Here is a 20,172-nt window from a genome sequence, read left to right as displayed (position 1 = left end):
GGCGTTCGGGTGGCATCCTGACCAGATGCCCGAACAACCTAATCTGGCTCCTCTCGATTTGGAGGAGCAGCGGCTTTACTTTGAGCTCCCCCTGGATGGCAGAGCCTCTCACCCTACTCTCACTCTCACTAAGGAAAAGCCCCGCCACCCGGCGGAGGAAACTCATTTCGGCCGCTTGTACCCGTGATCTTGTCATTTCGGTCATAACCCAAAGCTCATGACCATAGGTGAGGATGGGAACGTAGATCGACCGGTAAATTGAGAGCTTTGCCTTCCGGCTCAGCTCCTTCTTCACCACAACGGATCGATACAGCGGCCGCATTACTGGAGACGCCACACCGATCTCACGATCCACTCTTCCCTCACTCGTGAACAAGACTCCGAGGTACTTGAACTCCTCCACTTGGGTCAGGGTCTCCTCCCCAACCCGGAGATGGCACTCCACCCTTTTCCGGGCGAGAACCATGGACTCGGACTTGGAGGTGCTGATTCTCACCCCAGTCGCTTCACACTCGGCTGCGAACCGATCCAGTGAGAGCTGAAAATCCTGGCCAGATGAAGCCATCAGGACCACATCATCTGCAAAAAGCAGAGACATAATCCTGCAGCCACCAAACCGGATCCCCTCAACGCCCTGACTGCGCCTAGAAATTCTGTCCATAAAAGTTATGAACAGAATGGGTGACAAAGGGCAGCCTTGGCGGAGTCCAACCCTCACTGGAAACGTGTCCGACTTACTGCCGGCAATGCGGACCAAGCTCTGACACTGATCGTACAGGGAGCGGACCGCCACAATCAGACAGTCCATACTTTCTGAGCACTCCCCACAGGATTTCCCGAGGGACACGGTCAAATGCCTTCTCCAAGTCCACAAAGCACATGTAGACTGGTTGGGCAAACTCCCATGCACCCTCAAGGACCCTGCCGAGAGTATAGAGCTGGTCCACAGACCAGGACGAAAACCACACTGTTCCTCCTGGATCCGAGGTTATTATTCAAGCATTTAAAGCTTGAACCATGTTCATTGTGGAAAAGACCGGAAGAATACTTTGGGAGAAAACGCAATGCAGACTGAGGGGAGTCTGTGATTAACATACCTGTAAATGTAATTCATTCAGATAATTGTATTCTCAGCGCAATGGACTGCAACTGCAATGTTCAGGTTGTCTTGGAAAATGTTTCGTCTGAGTCCAAGCAGGATTCATCAATTCATGCTAAAAGACTAGATACGACAGCTTTAGTCTGACTAGTCAGTCTGGAGAGCCAGACCGGAGCTCTTCTATCTAACCAGTCCAGTTCTGATCAGTTCATTGCCCTGAGAATGTGAATGACACAAAGTAAAAATTCCCCCACAACACAGGTTTTCCGAAATAATTCCTCATTTGTGTTGTTAATGACCTGTTGAACAAAATATCCAAAACAACTATGAGGAGTAGACAATACGGCTCCTTTCTTATAATTTCTGGAACTGTCAACTTCAGCTCACCTGTGAGTCTATTGGGATCAAGTGTTATACAAAATAGATAGATGGATAATTATCAATCCAGTGGTTGTAAAATACCTGCAAACTTCCGGCCTAATAGATTAAAACAGGATGAAAGGATTATTAAAAATGTACAAGCTCAATGCAAACAGAAAAACAAACTAACTTGTCACTCTCTATGGAATAGATGCACTTGGTGGTGAACTTTCCAGTAGTATTGAGCTGAGATGTAGTCTTGCCGTTGAACAGTAGCCGGTCTTTGGCCATTTTCACGAGAATGAGACGGACCAGTTCTCCCATGTACATTCCACTGATCATCTTCTCAAAACTATGAAACAACAACAGAAATAGAATTAAGTTATTGGTTAATTGGTTATTTTGCCAATAGTGGCAATGCCAGTTAAATGGCCAAAACCATTCTGCCTTGTCTTTACTTCCAGAAGTAGTTAAATACAAAACAACACAAATTAGTAGAAGCGGCACTACAGTTAGGGTCTATGTGGGGTAAAATGATGCACCTGGCAACTTAAATGAGACACAGTGTCTGCATATACTACTGTATATTCTGTGGATTAGACATTTTTGAAAGCAATATTTAATAGTAATCAATGGCAACATTAGTGGCCTGATCTCAAGTCAACAAAGGTGACATTTTACTCGCTGAAATACAAATGTTGTCTTTTATAAATAGTAAATAAATACCATCTTTTTGTGAAGCTTCCTTCACCCGTTGGACTGCAGTGTAGCATTTAGCAGTACTTTTGTGCTTACCTCTATGTTTGATTTAAAGGCCTACTGAAACCCACTACTACCGACCACGCAGTCTGGTAGTTTATATATCAATGATGAAATCTTAACATTGCAACACATGCCAATACGGCCGGGTTAGATTACTAAAGTGCAATTTTAAATTTCCCGCGAAATATCCTGCTGAAAACGTCTCGGTATGATGACGTCTGCGCGTGACGTCACGGATTGTAGAGGACATTTTGGGACAGCATTGTGGCCAGCTATTAAGTCGTCTGTTTTCATCGCAAAATTCCACAGTATTCTGGACATCTGTGTTGGTGAATCTTTTGCAATTTGTTCAATGAACAATGGAGACAGCAAAGAAGAAAGCTGTAGGTGGGAAGCGGTGTATTAGCGGCCGGCTGCAGCAACACAAACACGTAGCCGGTGTTTCATTGTTTACATTCCCGAAAGATGACAGTCAAGCTTTACCATTGGCCTGTGGAGAACTGGGACAACAGAGACTCTTACCAGGAGGACTTTGAGTTGGCTACACAGATGCGGTACCGTGACGTGAGTACGCAGCTGCGGCTTCCAAACATTTGATCGCTTGCCCGTACGTGCGTGCTGTTATGTGCATGTCACGTACGTAACTTTGGGGAAATATATGTGCTGTATGAACTTTGGGGAGGTGAACGGTACTTTGGGCTGTGGGATTGAGTGTGTTGTGCAGGTGTTTGAGTTGTATTGGCGTGTTATATGGATGGGGGGGGGGGGGGGGGGTGTTATGCGGGATTAATTTGTGGCATATTAAATATAAGCCTGGTTGTGTTGTGGCTAATAGAGTATATATATGTCTTGTGTTTATTTACTGTTTTAGTCATTCCCAGCTGAATATCAGGTCCCACCCGCCTCTCACAGCATCTTCCACTGCCCTCTAGTCCTTCACTCTCACTTTCCTCATCCACGAAGCTTTCATCCTTGCTCAAATTAATGGGGAAATCGTCGCTTTCTCGGTCCGAATCGCTATCGCTGCTGGTGGCCATGATTGTAAACAACGTGCGGATGTGAGGAGCTCCACAACCGGTGACGTCACGCTCATATCGTCTGCTATGCAACAGGCAAGGCTTTTTTATCAGCGACCAAAAGTTGCGAACTTTATCGTTGATGTTCTCTACTAAATCCTTTCAGCAAAAATATGGCAATATCGCGAAATGATCAAGTATGACACATAGAATGGACCTGCTATCCCCGTTTAAATAAGAAAATCGCATTTCAGTAGGCCTTTAAAACACTGTTTACCCTGCCTCATTTGAGTTCCTTTTTTAGACAACCTTACGTCTGGGACTATAGATGCATTTTTTCCATTTAGTGTATTCACAACATGGGCCTAAAATCACCCAAACGCCTAAAATCTAAGTTTAAAAAACAAAAAACAAAAAAAAAACATCGGGTAATGAAAACTTCTTGTAATGTAGAAAGCAAATATCAAATTTAAAAACTCAAGAACAAATTTAGCAAAGAATAAAGTTAAATGTATTTAAATACCTAATACTGTATGTTAATTATTTATCTTCAAAGCCAGGTGAGATCTCATGCAGTTGCAATTTACTGACTATGTACACAAAAAAATAATGTGTCCCATTCCTTACATTTTTGTCCAGGTTAAGAAATGTGAATATCGTCCTGAGAGCAAGCATTCTCTGTAGTGGACATTTATGTTTTGAGTAACAGAGCTATCTTTAAAAAAAATTTTTTTTAAATCTCTGACAAAAGAAGGACACCAAAAACAAATAGTAATGTTTTTTCAGGAGGTTATAAAATAATTTAAGTCTAAAGCCCGTGTAGGAATTTCAAATGCATATGCTTGCTTACACCCTTTTAGAGCTGAAACGATTCCTCGAGTAACTCGAGTAAATCGATTACAAAATATATTCGAAGAATTTTCGCTGCGTCGAGGCGTCGTTAAGTTATTTTTATTTTATATTTTTTTACGGCATTTTGCCTCGTTTAGTAGTCAAAGCTCACGTTTCGGCCTCTTGTCCACACGCAGACGCATACTTTTGTCTTTAAAAAGGCAGCCTTTTACAAACGCTGGCCAAAGTGTAGAGATCCAGAACTCTCCACTCAGCGCGTGCGTGTACACGGCACACACGGAGACTTGTGATGACGTCACGGTTGTGCGCTGTCATTTCCAAGCTCAACAACACTGCCTTTGCTGGCTTTAAACACACTATACGATGACTTACTGTATTTGTGAACGTAAACATGCTGCTCTTTTCACTCAACATTAATAAAAAAGACATCAAAATGGGCTTTGCGACACTCCCGCTGTCTTACACTACAACAAAACCGCATAGAAATCAGAAATAACATGACGAGACCATAACATTTTGGTGAAGGTTATTACCGGTAATCATAACTCTAGTTTTAATTGACCAATTTTCGCCATTTAAGTACTCGTATGCAGTGTAGAGTCTGCACCTTCACTGCAAAAACTGAAATCGAAGTAAGATGAAATATCTCAAATAAGGGTGATATTTGCTAATTTTCTTTCTGATAAAATAATTCTTCTCACTAAGCAGATTTTATGTTAGGGTGTTTTACTTGTTTTAAGGGTTTTGGTCCTAAATGATCTCAGTAAGATTTTACAGCTTGTTGCTGAGATTTGATGACCTATATTGAGTAAAACATGCTTGAAACTAGAATATCAACTGTTGCAAAGCTGTGTCATCAAAACTCAGAAGTATAAAACTACTTTTTAAAAGTAATAATTTCTTACTTCAAGCATTAAAAAAAATCATGACTTTGACACAATTGTGTCTCATAATTAAAACGGATGACAGCCAAATGGACTTTGCTGTTTTATTTTCAATGAAACAATAGAAAACATGTACTCATATAGTAGTACAGTTGGTACAGTACAGTAAACTGACAGTTAATATTTAAACATTTAACATTTCTAACAATTTTGAACGGAAATAGTTCATGCACATTCAGATAAATTCTTCAAAATTACCGGTAAAACTTTTTTGACCGGGGGCCGGGCTGTATATATGCACACTAATTGACTGAAAGAGCACACACTTGGCGCGATGATGTCATGTTATCGATGGAAAAATGCATTTTTAGACAATATGAATTGCCTGAGCGGCTAGGAGACCCCGAGAGTAACAAGCGGTTGCCTTGTTGCCTTTCCATTAAGAACAATAAATTAGTTTTTAGTGTAAGTTTGCTGGTTTCAAGAAATGTAATGCCGAGCGAATATCATTATGTCAAGATAATGGCACTAGCATTTACTTCATTTAAGAATATTTTTCAACATATCGAGCAAAAAGGTCTAAAAAAAAATTTCTATCAAGAAAAGTGCACTTGTTATTAGTGAGAATATACTTATTTTAAGGTGTTTTTTGATCCATTGAGGTTAGCTAATTTTACTTGTTTTGGAAAATTAACGCATCATAATTATCCCCTCAACTCCCCCAAAATGGATTAACTCGCTGGAATAAAAAAAGACAATATAACATACATCCATAAACGTGGACGCATGCGAAAAAGTGCAATATATTTATCTGTACAGTAATCTATTTATTTATTTATTTTATATATATATTTATATATTATTTATTTATTTATATATGCACCTTATTGCTTTTTTTATCCTGCACTACCATGAGCTTATGTAACGAAATTTCGTTCTTATCTGTGCTGTAAAGTTCAAATTTGAATGACAATAAAAAGGAAGTCTAAGTCTAAGTCTAAATCTTGACAAGCCAAATTTTCTTGTTCTATTGGCAGATAATTTTGCTTAGATCAAGTAAAATACCCCTCATTTTTGTATTTTTTTGTCTTGTTTTTGAACACTGACTTTTTGCAGTGTTGGACATATGCAGAAATGGAGCGTCTGTATAGCTGTGTCATCATGCTGCGCCGACATAGACTGCGGATATGGGGTTGTGGACTCCTGCGAGTTAATACCTAAACGTGACGCTTAAATTCACAACTTACTTTTTAAATTCTTAATAATCGTTGTGTTGTATAAAAATTTTAAAAATACAAAAACTCTTGTCTTTGTTGAAATACTGGATGTTACTCACAGCTGTTTGCCAGGGTTGAGAGAGCCAGCATCGATTTCCCGGTCAAAATCTGTGCGCAGGTCTTCCAAGGCGCCGTCATCTCCAAAAGCACCCCACTCTGTATTGATACACATCTGCCCCTCATCCCCATCCAGTACGTCAATGTTCCTCATCTGCTCCATGTAACAGGCGTTTGTCCCTGTTCCTAAAAGAATAACATTTTAACACAGTCGTTAAAATGTGAAAATATGGTTTCTTATCTGCACCCCATTTATACTTACACTAGTAATGATGGTATGTTTTGGTTTATTTCTTTCACACATGCTTCAAAGGGCTGTTTTCAACTGAACTACCTACGGCTTTTCACACACACAAGTGAATGCAAGGCATACAGGTCACACTGAGGGTGGCCGTATAAACAACTTTAACACTGTTACAAATAAGCGCCACACTGTGAACCCACACCAAACAAGAATGACAAACACATTTCGGGAGAACATGCGCACCGTAACATAACATAAACACAACAGAACAAATACCCAGAACCCCTTGCAGCACTATCTCTTCCGGGACGCTACAATATACACCCCCCGCTACCCCCTACCCTCCTCAACCTCCTCATGCTCTCTCAGGGAGAGCATGTCCCAAATTCCAAGCTGCTGTTTTGAGGCATGTTAAAAAAAACAATGCACTTTGTGACTTGAATAATAAATATGGCAGTGCCATGTTGGCATTTTTTTCCATAACTTGAGTTGATTTATTTTGGAAAACCTTGTTACATTGTTTAACGCATCCAATATCGGACATCTCTAATGACAACGTATTGCAAATACGCCCTTTTGTGTACAAACGTCAATCAAGTCTCGCTACGTCATCAACCCTCGCCGTTCGCTTGCAATGATGTAAGGCAAATGCGACAATTATTTGTTTCAAGAAGCCGTCATACGATTGTTAAACTTTGCTTGTTCTCTGTTTTTTTTCCCCGCCTGTCTTTATTAGTAAGAAGACAGTTTAGAAAACAAAGTTTTTGGCAAAATATGCAAGTGCTGGCGTATCAGCTTGCGGTATGTAACATGTGTTTAATTGTGTATTTGTGTTTAAAGCCAAGATTTAAGTGCAGTAGCAAAGGTGTGATGTCTCACTTAAAGGCCTACTGAAATGATTTTTTTTATTTAAACGGGAATAGCAGTTCCATTCTGTGTCATACTTGATCATTTCGCGATATTGCCATATTTTTGCTGAAAGGATTTAGTAGAGAAAATCGACGATAAAGTTCGCAACTTTTGCTCGCTGATAAAAAAAGCCTTGCCTGTACCGGAAGTAGCGTGACGTCACAGGAGCTAGTATTCCTCACAATTCCCCGTTGTTTACAATGGAGCGAGAGAGATTCGGACCGAGAAAGTGACGATTACCCCATTAATTTGAGCGAGGATGAAAGATTCGTAGATGAGGAACGTTACAGTGAAGGACTTGAGAGGCAGCGATGGACGTATCTTTTTTCGCTCTGACCGTAACTTAGGTACAAGCTGGCTCATTGGATTCCACACTCTCTCCTTTTCTATTGTGGATCACGGATTTGTATTTTAAACCACCTCGGATACTATATCCTCTTGAAAATGAGAGTCGAGAACGCAAAATGGACATTCAGTGCCTTTTATCTCCACGACAATACATCGGCGAAATGCTTTAGCTATGAGCTAACGCAGACCTGGGCATTGTACGGCCCGCGGGCCGCATCCGGCCCTTTGCGCATCCCTGTCCGGCCCGCGTGAGGCCAATCATAAATTACAAAATAAATTTAAAAAAGTATCTATGTCGAGTGTGCAATACAACGGTGCTGCTTTTGTTTTGAAAAGCGTTATTTGTATTACTTCCGTGTGGACGTATGCGCGTGTGCGATTGTGAGTGAATTGAACGGCGCAATTACAAATTACAAAATAAAGTTTAAAAAACATCTATGTCGTGCGCGCAATACAACTGTGCTGCTTTTATTTTGAAATGTGTTATTTATGCCGTATGTCCGGAGGGAACCTGTGAGTGAAGGCGCATAGAGACAAGTGATGAGACGCTAAAAAAAAGAAAAGTTGATGAGGAATGGCGTGTTTCCAACAAGAGATGGACTGCCAAGTATTTCTTTACATAAATGAATGGTAAAGCCGTGTGCTTAATGTGTGGTACACAGGTTGCTGTGTTTAAATATCATTTTAATCGCCACTACACGAAGAAACACGAGGGAAAATACCGGAATGTGTCTGATGAAGCGCGCGCAAGGGAAGCTGATGCGTTGATGGCAAAACTGCAAAGCCAACAAGGACTTTGTGCCATATTTCACACCCCCAGAGATGCAGCCGTCAGGACAAGTTTCGTCATTTCTCACAAAAGCGCCAGAAAAAGTAAGGCGTTTTCTGACGGAGAGTTTATTAAGGAGTGCTTATTGGACTTTGTTGCGCTGATAATGCCCGGAGACATTGACTGTTTTTCGCTAACTTTGGATGAGAGCTCTGATGCAGTCAATTAAAGAGACAACCACAGGTAATGACTTGTTCACAGAGGTAAATGCGTGTTGGGACAAGCTGGCAGGTGTGACAATCCAATCCACTTTATTTATATAGCACATTTAAACAACAAAATGTTTCCAAAGTGCTGCACAACAATATTACAAACAATATTCAAATATTATCCTTAGCTCCACCAATGACTGAATAAAAAGAAAAAACAATTACATATAAAACCAATATAAAAAACAATATACAATAAATATGATTAAAAACTATTTTTAACAACAGATGGTTGTCCAAATCTGATGGGGAAAAATGTTGGATAATGCAGGATAAAGTGACCATCAAAAGCAATCTGCTTTTGTATAAAGTTAAGTTAGGTTAAATTAAATTATTATTATTATTATTAATTATTATTATTATTATCATCATTATTATTTATCTTACGGTATATCAAAAATAATATTGAGCAAAATTTAATTGAAATATTGTCGTGTGGCCCTCCAGCAGTGCTCGGGTTGCTTATGCGGCCCCCGGTGAAAATTAATTGCCCACCCCTGAGCTAACGTGATAGCATCGTGCTTTAACTGCATATAGAAACAAAAAAAATAAACCCCTGACTGGAAGGATAGATAGAAAATCAACAATACTATTAAACCGTGGACATGTAAATACACGGTTAATGCTTTCCAGGCTGGCGAAGGTTGACAATGCTGTGCTAACGACGCCATTGAAGCTAACTTAGCAACTTAGCAACCGGACCGCACAGAGCTATGCTAAAAACATTAGCTCTCCACCTACGCCAGCCAGCCCTCATCTGCTCATCAACACCCGTGCTCACCTGCGTTCCAGCGATCGGCAGAAGGACAAAGGACTTCACCCGATGCGTTTGGCGGCACGGAGACGTAGGAAGTCAAGGTGAGGTCGCCGGCTAGCGCGGCTGCTCTCCAACAAAGTCCTCCTGGTTGTGTTGCTGTAGTCCGCTGCTAATACACCGATCCCACCTACAACTGTCTTCTTTGCAGCCTTCATTGTTCATTAAACAAATTGCAAAAGATGTCCAGAATACTGTGGAATTATGAAATAAAAACAGAGCTTTTTGTATAGGATTCTACGGGGTACCATAACTTCCGTTACTCTGACTTCGTCACGCGCATACGTCATCATACCGCGACGTTTCAGCCGGATATTTCCCGGGAAATTTTAAATGTCACTTTATAAGTTAACCCGGCCGTATTGGCATGTGTTGCAATGTTAAGATTTCATCATTGATATATAAACTATCAGACTGCGTGGTCAGTAGTAGTGGCTTTCAGTAGGCCTTTAACCACTGGTGTCATTATTATCCATCCATCCATTTTCTACCGCTTGTCCCTTTTGGGGTCGCGGGGGGTGCTGGAGCCTATCTCAGCTGCATTCAGGCGGAAGGCGGGGTACACCCTGGACAAGTCGCCACCTCATCGCAGGGCCAACACAGATAGACAGACAACATTCACACTCACATTCACACACTAGGGACAATTTAGTGTTGCCAATCAACCTGTGAAAATCATTAATCACGCTTATTAGTGACATACGCTTTTCTGGGTTTCTGGTCTGGCCTCTTTCTCCTCGCACTAGATAGTGTCGGGAGGTCTGCGAGCTCCCTTCGCTCCGAGGGAGATACTTTGCCCTCCTCCCTACCTGGCAGATGATTTGAGCGCCTCTTGAGTGACGTGAATGCGCAAAACCAAGGTGGTGGGGAGGAAACAAGGGCAAAGAAAGGGTATCCGAATTGAGCCTTAATTCTACCCCTTCACCATATCTAACAGGGCTGCAAAGATCAGTCGACATCATCGACAATGTCGACACTAAACAATTAGACAATTGTTACTGTCGGCGCGTCGCTTATTTACATTTTAATCATGGTAAATTACTATTACAGAGTTTTTTTTTTATTTGACAGTGCCATTAGACAGCCATGAGTGACAGCCATGAACGCTAGGTAATTTATTATTTGGGACTAGAGATGTCCGATAATATCGTTTTTTTTATTATCAGTATCGTTTTTTTTGGGGGGGTTTTTTAAAATTTTTTTATTAAATCCACATAAAAAACACAAGATACACTTACAATTAGTGCACCAACCCAAAAAACCTCCCTCCCCCATTTACACTCATTCACACAAAAGGGTTGTTTCTTTCTGTTATTAATATTCTGCTTCCTACATTATATATCAATATATATCAATACAGTCTGCAAGGGATACAGTCCGTAAGCACACATGATTGTGCGTGCTGCTGGTCCACTAATAATACTAACCTTTAACAGTTAATTTTACAAATTTTCATTAATTACTAGTTTCTATGTAACTGTTTTTATATTGTTTTACTTTCTTTTTTATTCAAGAAAATGTTTTTAATTTATTTATCTTATTTTATTTGATTCATTTTTTTAAAAAGTACCTTATCTTCACCATACCTGGTTGTCCAAATTAGGCATAATAATGTGTTAATTCCACGACTGTATATATCGGTTGATATCGGTATCGGTTGATATCGGTATCGGTAATTAAAGAGTTGGACAATATCGGCATATCGGATATCGGCAAAAAGCCATTATCGGACATCCCTATTTGGGACGGTTAACAACTTTCCGTCAATATAATTAGAACTCTAATTTTGAAAAACACAGACATTTTAAAAAAAGATATGTTCCTTGAAACCACTAATAGAAGTGATGTCTGCTGACCTTCACATCAGATGAGCCACTGTTAATACCGGTAGCTTATTAAAATAAGAAGAAGGAAAAAATGGTAATACTGTGATTCACTTTAATTAAAATGATATCAAATAGTTTTTGGTCTATTTTTTTTCTTGGATGCAATTATAATAATAATAATGTCACACTGACATTAAAAACAGGCTGTAGATTCTACATTGTGCAAACTTGAAATTCACGTTGTAAAAAGGTCTCTGCAAACATTATTTTAACGCCATTGTGACAAGTGGACCAGCCAGCATACTTGCCAACCTTGAGACCTCCGAATTCGGGAGATATATATATATATATACTACCGTTCAAAAGGTTGGGGTCGCCCAAACAATTTTGTGGAATAGCCTTCATTTCTAAGAACAAGAATAGACTGTCGAGTTTCAGATGAAAGTTCTCTTTTTCTGGCCATTTTGAGCGTTTAATTGACCCCACAAATGTGATGCTCCAGAAACTCAATCTGCTCAAAGGAAGGTCAGTTTTGTAGCTTCTGTAACGAGCTAAACTGTTTACAGATGTGTGAACATGATTGCACAAGGGTTTTTTAATCATCAATTAGCCTTCTGAGCCAATGAGCAAACACATTGTACTATTAGAACACTGGAGTGATAGTTGCTGGAAATGGGCCTCTATACACCTATGTAGATATTGCACCAAAAACCAGACATTTGCAGCTAGAATAGTCATTTACCACATTAGCAATGTATAGAGTGTATTTCTTTAAAGTTAAGACTAGTTTAAAGTTATCTTCATTGAAAAGTACAGTGATTTTCCTTCAAAAATAAGGACATTTCAATGTGACCCCAAACTTTTGAACAGTAGTGTATATATACTGCATATATATATATTTTTTTTTTAGTTGAACAATGGAGACTGCAAAGAAGAAACCTGTAGGTGGGATCGGTGTATTAGCGGCTGGCTGCAGCAACACAACCAGGAGGACTTTGACTTGGATAGCAGACGCGCTATCCGACCGCATCGATGATCGGGTGAAGTCCTTCGTCGCGCCGTCGATCGCTGGAACGCAGGTGAGCACGGGTGTTGATGAGCAGATGAGGGTTGGCGTAGGTGGAGCGCTAATGTTTTTAGCATAGCTCTGACGAGGTCCCATAGCTAAGTTAGCTTCAATGGCGTCATTAGCAACAGCATTGCTAGGCTTCGACAGGCGGCACAGCATTAAACGTGTTGTTACAGGTCCAGTGTTTGGTTCGGTGTCTCCTGATAGTAGTATTGTTGATCTTCTGTCTATCCTTCCAGTCAGGGGCTTATTTCTTTTGTTTCTATCTGCATTTAAGCACGATGCTATCACGTTAGCTCCGTAGCTGAAGTGCTTCATCAATGTATTGTCGTGGAGATAAAAGTCACTGTGAATGTCCATTTCGCGTTCTCGACTCTCATTTTCAAGAGGATATAGTATCCAAGGTGGTTTGAAATACAAATCCGTGATCCACAATAGAAGAAGGAGAAAGTGTGGAATCCAATGAGCCAGCTTGTACCTAAGTTACGGTCAGAGCGAAAAAGGATACGTCCTGCACTGCACTCTAGTCCTTCACTCTCACGTTCCTCATCCACGAATCTTTCATCCTGGCTCAAATTAATGGGGTAATCGTCGCTTTCTCGGTCCGAATCGCTCGCAAACTTTATCATCGATGTTCTCTACTAAATCCTTTCAGCAAAAATATGGCAATATCGCGAAATGATCAAGTATGACACATAGAATGGATCTGCTATCCCCGTTTAAATAAAACAATTTCATTTCAGTAGGCCTTTAAGTCTTGGTCTAGAGAATTCCATGCTTTCACCCCAGCAACAGGCAAGCACATTTGCATGAAATTTGTTCGCACTCTTGGATGTTTAAAATCATACGGCCTTCTGTGGTTCTCATCTTCAGACGTGAACACAAATAACTTTCGTAAGTCCTTCGGAATAACTTTATTTCTGGCTTTGAACATCACTAATAGAGTATGCAATTCTACAATGTCTTTTAGTTTTAATAATCCTGACCTAATAAAAAGTGGATTTGTGTGGTCTCTATATCCTACTGTAAAAATGATACAAATTGCTCTTTTCTGTGAAGGCAATAAAGGCATTATGTTGCTGTGATATGTATTTCCCCATATTTCTGCACAATAATTGAAATAAGGTAGAATAATTGAGCAATATAACATTCTCATTGTATTATACGTTAGTTAAATAATATAACTTAGGTACCCCATCTTTATATGTTTGAAAAAACAAACCATTACCATTACAATCAATGACAAAAACTTCAATTGTGACAAAATGAAATTGAATCTCCCGAACAATACATGACAAACCTCATCCTTGACACTTTCAATGAAATATGCTCCTCCCGATATAGTCGCTGACTCACCCACAATGAGGCCAATTTCACAACGATGATCATCATAGCCACAGGTCATCATAGCTCCGACTGTGTCATTGATGACTGCCATAATGTCAACATTGATGTCCTGCAACATACATTGATAATTTCATTCGCTATCCTTTACGGTGGTTAGTATTCATTTCGTTCAAAACAATTGTATTAGTGTTGTTTTCCATCATTCAGCAAAACAATATGAATGATGACAAGGATTTGATTTGAAGGACAATGAAAACAATTTGTAACTGAATGCTATCAACAAAGGCACATGCACTCACATTTCCTCAGTTTTTCTAACACTTTTGTTCCAAAAAACATGGACCTATTTCACTAATAAAAATAAGGATGTGTGGTATAATACACAGTAGTTAATCCATTTTTGATAATCATTTTAATAACTTTGCCAGAATTAGAAAAAGACGACATTCTAAATCCCTGTATGACACACAATAGTAATATTAGTAGGGATGATGTTTGATAAGAAATTATCGAGTTCGAGCCTATTATCAAATCCTCTTATCGAACCGATTCCTTATCGATTCTCTTATCGAGTCCAGATAGGTTGTTGTATATGGAAAAAAAAACACAATATTTGGTTTAACAATAGCTCACTTTTATTATATAAGAAAAAAATAAAATCTAATAAATAAATAAATACTGACTGTTACCCCCCTAAAAAAATAAAATAAAATAAATAAATATTGACTGTTGTTACCCAAAGTATATTAAGTGGGATTTTTCAGAAAAACAAATATATACAGTAACACAAAAACAACCTGTCTCTGTGATCATTATAGGTGTATAAATAATAATATAGTGTTTAATAAAATCAGTCCCTTGGGCACAAAACTTAAAATAATACAGCTCTCCAAAAAGTGCACTTCTGCTGCTATTGGAACATAACTGTTTGTTATGATGCTTTGACATTTTTGCACTTCATTTCTTTATTGAAAGAACATTCTATGAAGAGAAAAGTTGTTTGCAAATGTGGTTACAATGCTAAAACATAAAAAGTTAAAGCTAAAAAAAGAAATAAACTTTATTGAGTTAACATTATTTCTTTATAGGGGGAAAGATGTGATGTTATGAGCTAGGCTACGGAATATAACAACTACACTACCCAGCATGCGACGGGAGTGACGAGCATGCGCGGCAGCCCCGAAAAGTGTTGTTGCATGTCGCCACCCGGCAGCTAAGAATGAGGTTATGAGCACGCTGTGAAAGTAAACGTCAAGAAATCAGCCAACACGCCTCGTTTGCATTATTTATAATTAGACAGACAACACATATACAGTGTGATTTTGTTTTGTTTACTAGGAAAGAAAAACAAAAGTTAAAAAAGGGAGATGTGTTGTATATATATGTATGTGCTGCGGTTGCTTTAAGAACGTTGCGACAGCTGCCGTAAAGGAGGTGCGTTGCTAGCCTGGTTGCTATGTTTCCGGTTGGTCGTAAAAGTGTTCGTCATATGTTTGTACCCTGCTCAAATCTCTCAGTAAAGTTATTCATTGGATTATACCTTTTGTTTTTAACTTTATTACACCTTGGAGCGCTTTTTCTGGTCCATTGTTTTTCCTGCTTTCCCTATCTGCGCCTAATAGATAGATAGTACTTTATTGATAATGACTGAGCTACGTGACGTCATTTCTTGTGATGTCTCATGGGGCATTTCTGGTCGGGACGGGATTCGTTACGAAGGATTCGAATAAAGAACCAACTCTTTTTCTTTACTATAGTGGTCTCGATAACGGGTACCGGTTCTCAAAAAAGGATTCGAGTCCAAGGACTCGGTTCTTTTCTTATCGAACAACCGGGAAAACCGGTTTCGAGTATCATCCCTAAATATTAGTAATATTCCAAATAAAACTGCCTTTATTGCTGGACATAAAAAAACTGTGGCACTATAATCAATCTCAATTGTGGGATACAAAAATGTGTTCAACACTCACCCCTCGTTTTTTGATGGATCTCTGCAGGAGGCTGACAACATTGTTTCCTTCTACTCCACTTGCCTTGAATGCTTTTGTCCAAGAAATCAATACACTCTAAAAAACATGTAATGGAAGGATCAACACTTCAACACTTAGTGTGATTCTCATTAACAATTATCAATAATAACATATTTAAAAACGCAACTCAGAAAGCACAAAATAACAAAGGTTGGACTTACAATAGGTGCAATGTTTTTTTTATATTAAATACCAACAAAACAAGTTCTTACCTCATCCAGCTTGCTCTGCTGGCAGGGAAAAGAGAAGGTAAAGCCCAAAGGAAGCCTTTTATCCTTGATTCCTAACTTCTCCATGAAATTAGCCAAACATTCAGCAATGTGATCAAATAACTGAAAGAAAATTAAAAGAATAGGCAAAACCAATTTTCGTTTTAATTCTTATGAAATAGAAAGTGAGAAAAAAATAGCTGTTATGCAACATACAGGAGTCCATTGCAGTGGACACTGGCCTTTAGGAAGATCAAATGTCAATACATGCACTGCAAAAACTGAAATCTAAGATTAAATATCTCAAATAAGGGTGATATTTGCTTATTTTCTGTCTGATAAGATAATTCTTCTCATTAAGCAGATTTTACGTGAGGATGTTTTACTTGTTTTAAGGCAGGGGTGTCCAAAGTTTTTCCACTGAGGGCAGCACACGGAAAAATTAAAACATGTGGGGGCCATTTTGATATTTTTCATTTTCAAACCATAACAAAATATATGCATTTTTTATTTATTTTACCTTTAGGGGTCCCGGGGACCATAAAGGGTCTCAGTCATTAAAATGTTAAAAATAAGTCAGATTATTTATTTTTTTTGAAATTATTTAACGCTTACAGTAAATCTCTATATCAACTTCAAGTTGATATAAAGTAATACAAATTTTTAAAAATGTTTTATGGCTTTTCAGTCAAAAACAACTTAGTTTTTTTATAGTAAAACTGAATTATGCAGCATTTAGTAATTAGAGCCCTAAAAGATAAAAAAATGCAGGACACCATTGATTTGAATTATTTCATATTTTTGAGTAATCACAGTGAAAAGATAAATAAAAAATCACTAAATATATTTGGGATCCAAAAGGTGCCCCACTCATAAAGTGATACATTTTTATTAGGTTTTTATTTTACTTTCAACACTTAAATTACGAGATCAACTTCAGATATATCTGTCGATTTTATGCTGGAACTATTATTTTGTTTGTTTTATGCACTTGTCAAAGAAAACTTTGATGTTTTTATATGCCTAGTACACAATATATGCACTATTTACCACATAAAACATTTTAAAGTGAAATATTTGAAGTAGTTGGAGCCCTGAAAATAATTCATTATAACATGGATTTTTTGTCATTATTTTTTTTTTTGAGCAATGGCAAAAAAAAGAAAAATGAAGAAAGACAAAAGAAAAAAAAACAGCCTGCATGGCAGCTTTTGTGTCAACATTGCAACTTTTTCTTGTTAGATTTCACCTCATTCCACTTTTTTTAATGTTCTTTTTTATTTTTAAAATAGTATTTCCAGAATGTGTGGCGGGCCGGTAAACAATTAGCTGCGGGCAGCAAATGGCCCCCGGGCCGCACTTTGGACACCCGTGTTTTAAGGGTTTTGGTCTTAAATGATCTCAGTAAGATATTACAGCTTGTTGCTGAGATTTGATGACCTATTTTGAGTAAAACATGCTTGAAACTAGAATATCAACTGTTGCAAAGCTGTGTCATCAACACTCACAAGTATAAAACAATTTTTTTAAAGTAATAATTTCTTCAAGCATGAAAAAAAAAAGATGCCGAGCGCATATCATTATGTCAAGATAATGGCACTAGCATTTACTTAATTTAAGAATATTTTTCAACATATTGAGCGAAAAGGTCTCTTTTTTTTTCTACAAAGAAAAGTGCACTTGTTATTAGTGAGAATATACTTATTTTAAGGTATTTTTGGGTTCATTGAGGTTAGCTAATTTTACTTGTTTTGAAAAGTCTTGACAAGCCGAATTTTCTTGCTCTATTGGCAGATAATTTTGCTTAGTTCAATTAAAATACCCCTCATTTTTGTATTTTTTTTTTTCTTGTTTTTGACCACAGTATTTTTGCAGTGTTGATCTACCACCGTGTTGACTTTGATCCACGTTCCTCGAGGAGTACTCTACTGTTTTATCATATTTAATTTGCTGCAAAAATGTTGTGAACTGAACGGAAAGGCTGGTTCGGTGTCCTTTCCAGGCCGCCATTTGAATAATCCTGACGTACACCCTCTTTTTTGTAAATGTATTTATTTATTTGCACACAAACAAAAACAACTAAAATACAATGTAAAGCAAAACACATGTGCGGGAAAGGTTAAGAAGACCCTGAGAGAAAAATGATTGATAAATCAGTAAATACATGTATATACTTAGTAATAAAAATAGTTATACAATATATGTTTGTATTAAATTTAAACTTTCATAAAAAGAGGAGCAGATGAAAACAGACTATTGGGGGAAAAAAATTATTCTTAAGAATTTTTGGGGAATTAATAAGATGTATAGGGATGATTTAGCACCCCAAATGCTAATGCGATACATAATATGTGGATATAGTAAACATACAAGAACAATTAATAAACATAATTACATAATTACATAATTGCTCACCAATTTTGTCAAGAGGAGTGGTCAAAAATTCAACCAGAAGCTTGTGGATGGCTTCCAAAAGCGCCTTATTGCAGTGAAACTTGCCAAGGGACATGTAAGCAAATATTAACATTGCTGTACGTATACTTTTGACCCAGCAGATTTCCTCACATTTTCAGTAGACCCATAATAAATTCATAAAAGAACCAAACTTCATGAATGTTTTATGTAATCAAAAAGTATGTGCTCCAATCACTCTATCATAAAAAAATAAGAGTTGTAGAAATGATTGGAAACTCACATATGTATATACATACATATATATATATATATATATATATATATATATATATATATATATATATATATATATATATATATATATATATATATATATATATATATATATATATATATATATATATATACAAACCCCGTTTCCATATGAGTTGGGAAATTGTGTTAGATGTAAATATAAACGGAATACAATGATTTGAAAATCCTTTTCAACCCATATTCAATTGAATGCACTACAAAGACAACATATTTGACGTTCAAACTCATTAACTTTATTTCTTTTTGCAAATACTAATTAACTTAAAATTTCATGGCTGCAACACGTGCCAAAGTAGTTGGGAAAGGGCATGTTCACCACTGTGTTACATGGCCTTTCCTTTTAACAACACTCAGTAAACGTTTGGGAAATGAGGAGACACATTTTTGAAGCTTCTCAGGTGGAATTCTTTCCCATTCTTGCTTGATGTACAGCTTAAGTTGTTCAACAGTCCGGGAGTCTCCCTTGTGCTATTTTAGGCTTCATAATGCGCCACACATTTTCAATGGGAGACAGGTCTGGACTACAGGCAGGCCAGTCTAGTACCCGCACTCTTTTACTATGAAGCCACGTTGATGTAACACGTGGCTTGGTATTGTCCTGCTGAAATAAGCAGGGGCGTCCATGATAACGTTGCTTGGATGGCAAGATATGTTTCTCCAAAACCTGTATGTACCTTTCAGCATTAATGGTGCCTTCACAGATGTGTAAGTTACCCATGTCTTGGGCACTAATACACCCCCATACCATCACAGATGCTGGCTTTTACACTTTGCGCCTATAACAATCCGGATGCTTCTTTTCCTCTTTGGTCCGGAGGACACGACGTCCACAGTTTCCAAAAACAATTTGAAATGTGGACTCGTCAGACCACAGAACACTTTTCCACTTTGTATCAGTCCATCTTAGATGAGCTCAGGCCCAGCGAAGCCGACGGCGTTTCTGGGTGTTGTTGATAAACGGTTTTCGTCTTGCATAGGAGAGTTTTAACTTGCACTTACAGATGTAGCGACCAACTGTAGTTACTGACAGTGGGTTTCTGAAGTGTTCCTGAGCCCATGTGGTGATATCCTTTACACACTGATGTCGCTTGTTGATGCAGTACAACCTGAGGGATCGAAGGTCACGGGCTTAGCTGCTTACGTGCAGTGATTTCTCCAGATTCTCTGAACCCTTTGATGATATTACGGAGCGTAGATGGTGAAATCCCTAAAATCCTTGCAATAGCTGGTTGAGAAAGGTTTTTCTTAAACTGTTCAACAAATTGCTCACGCATTTGTTGACAAAGTGGTGACCCTCGCCC

General features: G+C 38.3%; 1 protein-coding gene across 1 annotated transcript in view; it reads right to left on the bottom strand.

Annotated features, from left to right (window-relative positions):
* The window catches only part of hk2 (hexokinase 2), a 92,809-nt gene that overhangs the window by 59,851 nt on the left and 12,786 nt on the right, over positions 1 to 20,172 (bottom strand). The window contains exons 4-8 of the mRNA XM_062051593.1: positions 16,145 to 16,264; positions 15,873 to 15,968; positions 13,912 to 14,011; positions 6,310 to 6,493; positions 1,650 to 1,811 (exon numbers count right to left, since the gene is read on the bottom strand). Of these exons, the coding sequence (XP_061907577.1) occupies positions 1,650 to 1,811; positions 6,310 to 6,493; positions 13,912 to 14,011; positions 15,873 to 15,968; positions 16,145 to 16,264 (662 nt within the window). The remainder of the gene's footprint in view (positions 1 to 1,649; positions 1,812 to 6,309; positions 6,494 to 13,911; positions 14,012 to 15,872; positions 15,969 to 16,144; positions 16,265 to 20,172) is intronic.

The sequence above is a fragment of the Entelurus aequoreus genome, linkage group LG06, assembly GCF_033978785.1.
Source record: "Entelurus aequoreus isolate RoL-2023_Sb linkage group LG06, RoL_Eaeq_v1.1, whole genome shotgun sequence".
NCBI classification, from domain to species: Eukaryota; Metazoa; Chordata; class Actinopteri; order Syngnathiformes; family Syngnathidae; genus Entelurus; species Entelurus aequoreus.
The sequence above is the reverse complement of the archived record's forward strand: the minus strand, read 5'-3'. Positions and strand labels throughout refer to the sequence as shown.